General features: G+C 38.6%; 1 protein-coding gene and 1 non-coding gene across 2 annotated transcripts in view; both read left to right on the top strand.

Moving 5' to 3' along the window:
- Positions 1-107: 107 nt before the first annotated feature.
- Positions 108-179, top strand: trnaa-ugc (transfer RNA alanine (anticodon UGC)). Its single transcript has one exon. It is a non-coding gene; the product is annotated as a tRNA-Ala (tRNA).
- Positions 180-558: 379 nt separating this feature from the next.
- The window catches only part of ift172 (intraflagellar transport 172), a 40,629-nt gene continuing 31,392 nt past the window's right edge, over positions 559-9,795 (top strand). Inside the window, exons 1-15 of the mRNA XM_008397204.2 lie at positions 559-720; positions 1,048-1,191; positions 2,008-2,120; positions 2,440-2,479; positions 2,863-2,928; positions 3,175-3,254; positions 3,592-3,679; positions 4,214-4,428; positions 5,363-5,486; positions 5,566-5,661; positions 5,750-5,911; positions 6,613-6,666; positions 6,783-6,886; positions 7,187-7,272; positions 8,169-8,281. Coding sequence (XP_008395426.1) covers positions 682-720; positions 1,048-1,191; positions 2,008-2,120; positions 2,440-2,479; positions 2,863-2,928; positions 3,175-3,254; positions 3,592-3,679; positions 4,214-4,428; positions 5,363-5,486; positions 5,566-5,661; positions 5,750-5,911; positions 6,613-6,666; positions 6,783-6,886; positions 7,187-7,272; positions 8,169-8,281 — 1,524 coding nt within the window. The 5' untranslated portion in view covers positions 559-681. The remainder of the gene's footprint in view (positions 721-1,047; positions 1,192-2,007; positions 2,121-2,439; positions 2,480-2,862; positions 2,929-3,174; positions 3,255-3,591; positions 3,680-4,213; positions 4,429-5,362; positions 5,487-5,565; positions 5,662-5,749; positions 5,912-6,612; positions 6,667-6,782; positions 6,887-7,186; positions 7,273-8,168; positions 8,282-9,795) is intronic.

The raw sequence follows: 9,795 nt of genomic DNA, 5'->3' as shown, positions 1-9,795 counted from the left end.
CGGAGTTGTTTCAAATTTAAGTTTGTCTCAAAAGCTCAAATCTTGATCAAAACTGTGAACAGTGGTGTGTATATATAAGTAGTAATGGCGTCGGGTTGAACATGGAAGGGGATGTAGCTCAGTGGTAGAGCGCATGCTTTGCATGTATGAGGCCCCGGGTTCAATCCCCGGCATCTCCAGTTGCCTCTTTTTCCCCTCATCAGATTTCAGCCATTCCCATACATTTTAATAGTGAATTTCTTTTACTTAAATATTTAAGTATTATTAATAGCTAATAAGTTAGAATGAAGAAAAGATTTACACTGTTACCTGTTATAGGCTGCGACTTTGTAATTTATTAAGTCTTCTGAATAAAAGGGAAGACTTCTCGACAACGAATTTAAAGAATTTAAAGCTTGCTTTAATCAGCTTTATTATCGGTATCTTTTAACATTAACTTGTTATAAATATCTTCGGAAACAAAAAACCTAGCCATCGAGAAGTTTTTAAATTTCCGCCTGCTTTAAACGCACCACGGTTCCTCTCCCAGAGCGGTAACCAAGGAGATCGCAGCTCTGTTTACTACTAAGATGTCGTCCTTGCTAGCTGCTGCTTCTGTTTCTGTCCTGGAGCTGCTTCTGTCCTAAAGCATTATTTCGGCACTAATGACATCTCTTTTGGCTTCCTGTAGTTATTTTCAGAATGCAACTGAAGCATATTAAGACACTTTTAACCCCACAGGTAAGTTTTGAAGTCGGGCAGGTTAGCTATCGTTAGCAGATGCTCRAGATTAGTTAAAATGTGGCTAGCTTACACGTTACAGCAACAAAATATAATTTAAACCTCCTTATTGTCTCCGTGTGAGTGCATTTTCATAACATGAATAGATATTTGACTTTTCTTTGTTTCGATGAAAATTTGTTTATTTAGTAATTTGAAAACGATTAAAATTGTGGTTTGTTATATTCCGGTTTAGTTAGCATTTCTGTTAGCACTTAAAAAGCAACTTAATTGTTCAGTAGTTGTGTGGGTCTTTTTTTAAATAATTATTTTATTTCTTTTGCATAGGATGGCGCCGCCAAAGTGACATGCATGGCCTGGGCACCGAACAACAGCAAGTTTGCTGTTTGCACTGTGGACAGAGTGGTGCTGCTCTATGATGAGCATGGAGAAAGGAGAGACAAGTTCTCCACAAAGCCTCTGGACCCGAAGGTGATGCATGAAAACACATTCAAAAACATAATTTTATCAAACTGTTTTAACATTTTAGGCGATAGTATTTCGCCTAAACAACAACTTTAAACACAGAAAAGCAGATTCTATTCAGGCCCAAGTGCAGGTATTGTCATTAGGAATGACCATTTTAACCATATTTAAATGTTAACACGAATTTATACATTGCCACTTTAAGATAGATCTTATCTCCAAATATATAAGTGCAAATTTAAACTATTTGGTTAACGCTTCTTCTTCTATTTCTTACTTTTCACTGGAAATGTATCAATAAATGTGATTATAACAGGAAACAAAAAAAATTAAAAACATGGAAATACATGGTTTTGCTCAACAGCAAACATCAATTTATACATGCTTTAAACAAACATGTATACTATATAGTATATAGTTCTTTAAATTGATTATTATGGCTTACAGCTAATGAAAACCCAATATGCACCTGAATGATTGTCTTTGGAAAGCGGAAATAAGTTAATTTTATATTTCTACGCTTTACATCTGATGTAAAATCAGCAAAGGCTTATTGCAGAAATATTCCTCCTCCCCGTGCGGAAAAGATCCTATTTAATAAATCATTAATACACTTATGTAAAATTAGCATTTTTGAGATTAAACATCTCAAAAAATGGTAATTGTGTGGAGAGTTACTGCATTATATTGTAACATGTCCAACACAATCCTTTCTGTGACATTTAATCCCAACCTATATGTTACCCTGCTCTGTTTTCTGTTGTTGTTCAGGCTTTGTTAGAGTTCACCACATTAACATGTAGGCATTGTGTGATTTGGCAGTATGGAAAACAGAGCTATGTGGTCAGTGACATGGTCTTCTCGCCGGACTCCATCAAAATCGCCATCGGCCAGTCGGACAACATCATCTACGTCTACAGAATTGGGGAAGAATGGTACGTTACTTCCACCCGGTTTATGTTTGCCGATCAATCAAAATGCAATGTTTTAACATGAAAACTTGCAAAAGTAGAATATTTTGTGAAACAGTGAATGCAGCACTCTGAGGTATCCTCAGAGTGCTGCATCCAAGCATGGGTGTAGAAAGTTTATTGGAAGGACAGAGTGTGGTAGGAAAAAGTTAAATCCTGAACGCGTTAGAAATATTTGAAATGATTCATAGTGAAACTCTGTATTTCTGGAAAAGTATTTAATTTTTGCATGAGTAATGAATAATGTGTGGACCAGTTTTTTATAAGGTTTTGTCTTTCATAGGGGGGACAAGAAAGCCATCTGCAACAAATTTGTTCAGACGGTGAGTGAAGAGAAGCTGAGCTTTTATAGGAAAACATTTCAAAATCTTCTCCCAATGGAAAATATAAAATACAGGGATGCACCGATATAAACGTTTGAGCTGATATTGATATCCAATATTAATATTGCTGCTACAGCTAATAACTGCTGTTATTTATATTATATTTATTTCCCTACCCTTTTGACAGCATGAAAAAACTGGACCAATGTGTTAAAATATGACTAAAATTCAAGCTAATTAATGCTAATATATTGTTCATCCCTAATTAGGTACAACACAAAGTATTTATCTTTCAATAACCTGATAAATCTGAATTTGGTCCTGAAATCTGAATTCTGCAGCAAAGAGAAACTGACACTAAGGAGTATTTAACTCTGTTGCAGAGCGCTGTGACTCGCCTTCTTTGGCCTGCAGAAAGTGTTATCGTTTATGGATTAGTTGATGGAAAGGTAAGTCACTGTCATTTTAACACCTTTTCAAAATTTATGACGTTAATTTTGTATATTTAAACTTGGATTAAAACAAGAATGTGCAAAAATGACCCACAATCTTCTGGCTCCTTCGAGAAAGACGGATAAAGTATTAGTTTATCGATTCAGCACAACTCATATTCCATAAATTTGATTTATATTCMAAAGTTACCATTTTGCAAAAAACAAAGAAAATAATGAAGTTGTGATTTCTTTTCTTCTCAGATCCGTGTGGCCAACACCCAGACGAATAAATCCTCCACCATCTACACCACCGAGTCCTGCGTCGTCTCTCTGACGGCTAAGTAAATATCTAATCCCCACAGCGCCCCCTACTGTTATTAGCACCCTGGTAAAGATGTGCAAAAAGCCTTTAATCTCACTTAATCAATGTAGRAAAATTCAACCTTTAATTGGCGTGTCAGTGGGGTTGATTAGTAAGTTATTCTTTCGTATTTCACTGAGTGATAAATGAGGTGAAAATATTAAACAATTGCTGTTGGGGAATTTCAAATTCACGTCAGCCATCTTTTCTTTAAACATTCGCACAGCTTTACCAGAGGTTTTAGTGTTTTAATTCGAATGTTGAAATACAGACTCAAAAAAAGGATAAAGATAAAGTAAAAATATTTTTTGTGTCAGTGTTTCCGGTAAGGGGATCCTGTCTGGTCACGCCGATGGGACGGTCGTTCGCTACTTCTTCGATGATCAGGGCTCAGGGGAGTCTCAGGTGATTTCAGGTTAAATCTGCATATTCGTCGGTTACTGGACTTTCTGACAACGCTGCATCAGGGCCTTAGATAGAAAACAAAAAGGAGAACTAAGTTTCTGCCCAAAACAAAAGTTGAAAATTCACCAGAAAAAAATCTACTTTTGATTCACCTCAGAAATTWWWAAAAAATTAAATTCWMTAGAAAAACTTATAAATTCCCACATGTTGAAAATTTTAGATTTTCAAAAAGTTTTCTCTCTCAAATTTCTGAGGTTAATCTAAAAATGTGTGTTGTTTCTAGCAAATTTCTGACTTTTCAGATTCAGAAATTTCCAAGTTTTTTTTTTTCTTGATCATTTCTGAGGTTAATCTAAAAATGTGGGTGTTTTTTTTTCTAGCCAATTTTTGACTGAAGTTTTTCTTTTTCTTGAAAATTTCTGAGTTTTTTGGCAGAAATTTGCTCATCTTTTCTTTTTTTCTATATACGCCTTGGTACTTTCTTGACTTCCTCAGAGGTGTTCACGTTTCTGTGTCTGTCTTGTTGCGCCYCAGGGTAAGCTGCTGACCCACCCGTGCCCTCCGTACGCGCTAGCTTGGGGCGCTAACAGCATCATGGCGGCCGGCTGCGATAAGAAGGTGGTGGCGTACAGCAGGGAGGGCCAGGTTCTGCAGAACTTCGACTACAGCCGAGACCGATCGGAGAGGGAGTTCACGGTGGCGGTCACCAGCCCCAGCGGCCAGTCCGTGGTGTTCGGCAGCTTCGACCGGTCAGTTCGGATCGGCTTCTGTTGTGTTGCTATGGAAACGTAGAAAGAGAGAGGTTTATTTTTCGCCAGTTCACTTCTTCTGTGTCTGTAGTTCAGAGTGATGTCAGCAACACGTAAAGCCGTCATCTTATTTGCCGGCTGTGTTTACAATTTCTACTTATTTGGATTTTTTATTCTTCAACCGTTTATTAGGGCCGTTGTAGATAGGAAATCAAAATTTACGCACACAACAAAAAAAACTCTGAAATTTTGAGGTTGATGTCACCAAATTTTCCAGAAAAAACTTTGAAAACTTCCAAAAGAAAAAACGAAGAAACTTATTTGAAAAATGTGAAGATTTCTGAGCTCCAAAAATGGAAAATTTGCAAGAAAAACCTCAAAATTTTTTAATTAATCTCATACATTTTCTAGAAAAAACAGAAATTTCTGAGTTTGAAAAGGGGAATATCTAAAAAAAAAAAAAACKTTAAAAATGTCCAAAAAGAACGAGATCACGGGTACAAGCGGCCGAAATGGGTCTCCTCCGCAGGGTGGTTGGGCTCTCCCTTAGAGATAGGGTGAGAAGCTCGGTCATCCGGGAGGGACTCAGAGTAGAGCCGCTGCTCCTCCACGTCGAGAGGAGCCAGTTGAGGCTCGGGCATCTGGTCAGGATGCCTCCTGGACGCCTCCCTGGTGAGGTGTTCATGTCCCACCGGGAGGAGGCCTCGGGGAAGACCCAGGACACCTGGAGGGATTACGTCTCTCGGCYGGCCTGGGAACGCCTTGGGATTCCCCCGGAGGAGCTGGAAGAAGTGGCTGGGGAGGGAAGTCTGGGCCTCCCTTCTGAAGCTGCTGCCCCCGCGACCCGACCCCGGATAAGCGGAAGAAAATGGATGGATGGATGGATGTCCAAAAAGAAAAAAAACAAAGTTTTTTGTTGGTGATTATCTTGCAGACTGCGGGTCTTCAACTGGGCTCCCAGGAGAAGCATGTGGGACGAAGCCAAACCCAAAGAGATCTCCAACCTCTACACCATCACCAGCTTGGCCTGGAAGAGAGACGGATCTCGCCTTTGTGCTGTGAGTCTGCTGTGYGCCGCTGCACTTGGATGACTAAAGGAAGAAGATCTCTTCTGAAACACTCTGTGTGTTTTTGTAGGGAACGCTGTGCGGCGGAGTGGAGCTGTTTGACTGCTGCTTGAGGAGAGCCATTTATAAGAACAAGTTTGAGATGACCTACGTTGGGCTGAGCCAGGTAGAAACCCGACGACCAGCACAAACCTTTCTGTTGCTATGGAGATGAAGCATGCGTCTCTGTCTCCTGTCTCCCTTGTTCCGCCCAGGTGATCATTAGGAACCTGTCCTCTGGGACCCGGGTGGTGCTGAAGTCCTACTACGGCTATGAGGTGGAAGAAGTGAAGATCATGGGGAAAGATCGCTACCTGGTGGCTCACACCTCTGACACGCTGCTGCTCGGCGACCTGCTGACCAGCAAACTGAGCGAGGTGCTGGACCCGTCTGCTGACTTTCAAATTGTTTATTTTTCTGATGACATTTTTGAGGTTTTTGACAAAATGGCAGGTTTGGTAGACAGAAACAGGCAAGGTGGTTTTCTTTTTGTTTTTTGTTTTTTTAAGAAGTACTAAAAGTATTTAAGGCAAATAATAAAAAGAAATGGGCAGGAGACTTAACGAAAAAATGAAAGAAGTTTTAATATCAAAATTAAATCAAAAAATAAAAGTCAGATAAACATATTGAAATAAATAATATTTAAATATAAATGGGAAGTTAAAAAATAAACAAGAAGTTCCTTTTAGTTAAGTAAATAAGCAAAATATATATAAAAATAGCAAACAGGTGGGCACTTTTTTATGAAAAAAAAGTAATATTTTTAATAAAAAATAAAGTAAAAAGAGATGGGCACTTACTTAATATTTTAATATATTAAGAAATTAAAACTTGCACTCATTTGCAACAAATAAATAAAACAGCAAAGTAAAATTAAAATAAGAAAAGGGTCAGTTTTTCTAATTAATATTTTAAATATAAGAATAAAACACTTGGAGCACACTTTTAATTACAAAATAAATGAATTAATAACACTTTTAATGAAAGAAAGTAATATATTAAAATTAAAAACTCATTATAAAGAACAATGGGCAGTTTTGTGTCAGATTAAAACATTTCCTTCTGTTTCCTTCTTCAGGTGCCTTGGCCCGGTTCTGGAGGAAATGAAAAGTTCTTTTTCGAAAATGAATCTGTAAGTTTACAAATATATTTTTATTCATCCAAAAACTACGGTGACGTAAACTGAAAGAAACAACAGAAACATTTATAAAGCCGTGCTGCTGTTTGAGTTAAAATCTGTTTGTCCAGGTGTGCATGATTTTTAATGCCGGGGAGCTGAGCCTGGTGGAGTACAGCAACAACGAGATTCTGGGCTCAGTCAGAACCGAGTTCATGAATCCACACCTCATCAGGTGGGCAGGAAACGGATCTGAGCGCCGAAACACACATCAGCGCATTAAACAGTCAGAACTGAAGATTAAAAGTAATTTTAAACATCTAAAACAAGCAGTTTTGTCAGCAGAATTTGAATATTTTGGGTATGAAGATTTAAAAAAAAATGAATTAAGTTGCAGCAGGTTTTTTTTTTTGGGTGTGTAATTGCACAGATGTCCACTAGATGGCGATATTGATCTTTGCAGAAACCCAAACAATCAGCATCTAGATTTCATTTCATTCAGTCACTGATAACTGATCAGTATTTTTGACTCCAGTGTGCGTCTCAATGAGAGGAAGCAGAGAGGAGTGGAAGACAACAAGAAACTTGCTTACCTGATCGACTTAAAGACCATTGCAATTGGTAAGAAACAGGAAGTGTGTCAAAAAGAACCAGGTTGTTGCATCCATCTTCTTGACACCCTTGTCCCTCGGTGGGGTCGGGAGGGGTGCTGGTGCCTATCTCGAGCTAACGTACCGGGCGAGGGGTGGGCTCACCTGGACAGGTCGCCAGTCTGTCGCAGGGCAACACAGAGACACACAACCATACACACTCACACCTAGGGGCAATTTGGAGAGGCCAATTAACCTGAGAGTCATGTTTTTGGACTGTGGGAGGAAACCGGAGAACCCAGAGAAAGCCCACCATGCACAGGGAGAACATGGAGACTCCATGCAGAGAGACCGGGGCCGGGAATCGAACCCAGAGCCTTCTTGCTGCAAGGCAGCAGCTCTACCAACTGCGCCACTGTGCAGCCCCATTTCAATGCAATAGAAAGAAAATCAAAATGTCCATTAATATCAGATTTGTTTTTGATGTCCATTATGTTTAATGTGTCAAATTAAAAAAAATACAGAAAATTCCATGAAGATTTTTTCACTATGATTAACAGCAATATACAGCTTTTTTAAGGTGATCAAATTTGGCTTTTTATCCCCAAAAAAACATTTATGTCAAAGCAGAACTACATCATAGAGTCATTTTTTACTAAAACACTCCCAAAATAATAATGTTTAAGTGTTCAGAAACTTTCATTTATTCAGTTTTTAATCCAAGACAAGCAGAGTTTGTGAACAATGCAACGTTTTAATTAAAGAAAAACTGAATGCTAACAGAGCAACAAGCTAACGGAGCAGTTAATGTTTGTTTCCCCCACTGGCTGATTTTTAATCCTGACCCCAGTGTTTTTTAGCCTTGTGCTGGCAGTCTGGCTGCCCCTCAGTTAATCTGCTGGTTGTTTTTGTTTTTCCCGTCCTCAGTGGACTTGACTGCGGGCTACAACCTGGGAACCATCAGCCACGACTCCAAGATTGACTGGCTGGAGCTCAATGAAACCGGACGCAAACTGCTGTTCAGGGACAAGAAGCTGCGGGTGAGAATGAAACCTCAGCGCCCCGGGAGGCTGAAAGACTGGAAACAATGAGATAAAGAGCTGCAGGCAGTAAATTAGAGAGGGCAAATGACAGACGGAGATAGCAGGAAAAAAAACATTCATCCTTAGTTGGGGCTTGTCTGCTGTCAGAGCTGCATCCATCACCCCCAATATGCCTGGAGGCTCTGCATGGGAGCAGCTTGGTCACCCGGGAATTAGGATGGACAGTTGGGATAAACTGGCCATTATGCGTCTCGGAAGAGGCTCACTTTCCACTTTCCTTCATTCCAAGTTTTAGATTCAGTTTGTTTTTCACCTAGCAGRATAAGAGTGGGTTATTTAAATTCTTAGAGCGCAAAACAGTGAATGCAGATCTGCTTGGCTGTTAGCCATTTCTTAAAAACTAGCTCATGTCGTAATTTCATTTGGAAAACTTATTCTAGTGAGGCGATTAAAAAAAAAAATGCAATACGTGTATATAGACACGTCATCGATATCAATAAATAATACTGTTTATTGTATGTCTATCTGATAGAGAATATGCGATATGTAGAATATTCACTGAACTTCGATCCAGAATCGCACAGCATTCTGGGAGATGTAGGCAGAGAAAAGGCTTCAGCCGCCCAACCTCTCATGACTCGCTGAGCAAAGTTGGTGGAATCAACTAACTCACTCGCTGTTTGGTTGCCTAGCAACGACTTACTAGGTTGTTTTGGCAAAAAAAAAAAAAAAGTGCTAAAATCTGCATTTACGTCTCCATTTTAAAAATATTGTTCGTTCTGCGCTGTTTTTGCCAAATTTTTAAATCTAATAATTTGATCTGATCTGACAAAATGTCTTAAGGGTGGAGCAGTGAGACAGTTTAGTTAAATTTTTCCCTGTTCGGGGTTCATAAGTTTGATTTAAATAAATAAAAATGCTTGAATTTCATTTTGGTGTTTGTAAAGTGATTGATTTTTGTATCAAGTCGTTGAAAGGGCTTGATGCTCAAACTGCACGGTTTTCTAATCTAAACCTTTATTAAAAGCCTGGATTTGGAAAAAGTTATTTACAGATATTTTCATACACTTAATAAAAGCACAGACTTTTTTTTTATTGTCACCGTCTGAAGTTAAATGAGACTAAACTTTCCTTGTTTTGGTCAGAATTACCATAATTATTTGCTAAATGCCAGAAAACATTTTTTTATAGATGTTTTTTTTTCTTACTTTCTGTTTTGTGTTTAATGCAATAATTTATCTTAGCACAATTTGTTTGGATTGTTTCTGGGCAATGAATATTTATTATTCCTAATGCCTCAGTGATTCATTGATCGTCTTATATTTTGAATGTTAAAGTTATTGAAATTGCCTGATTTTTTTTTTGTTAAATTAATGTTTTGTTCTCAAAGCAGCCAGGTGTAGAGAGTGAGACATTTCCATCCATCCATCCATCCATCCATCCATCCATCCATCCATCCATCCATCCATCCATCCATCCATCCATCCATCCATCCATCCATCCATCCATCC

This window comes from Poecilia reticulata, linkage group LG21 (assembly GCF_000633615.1).
Source record: "Poecilia reticulata strain Guanapo linkage group LG21, Guppy_female_1.0+MT, whole genome shotgun sequence".
NCBI classification, from domain to species: domain Eukaryota; kingdom Metazoa; phylum Chordata; class Actinopteri; order Cyprinodontiformes; family Poeciliidae; genus Poecilia; species Poecilia reticulata.
This window is presented reverse-complemented; position numbering and strand designations above follow the sequence as displayed.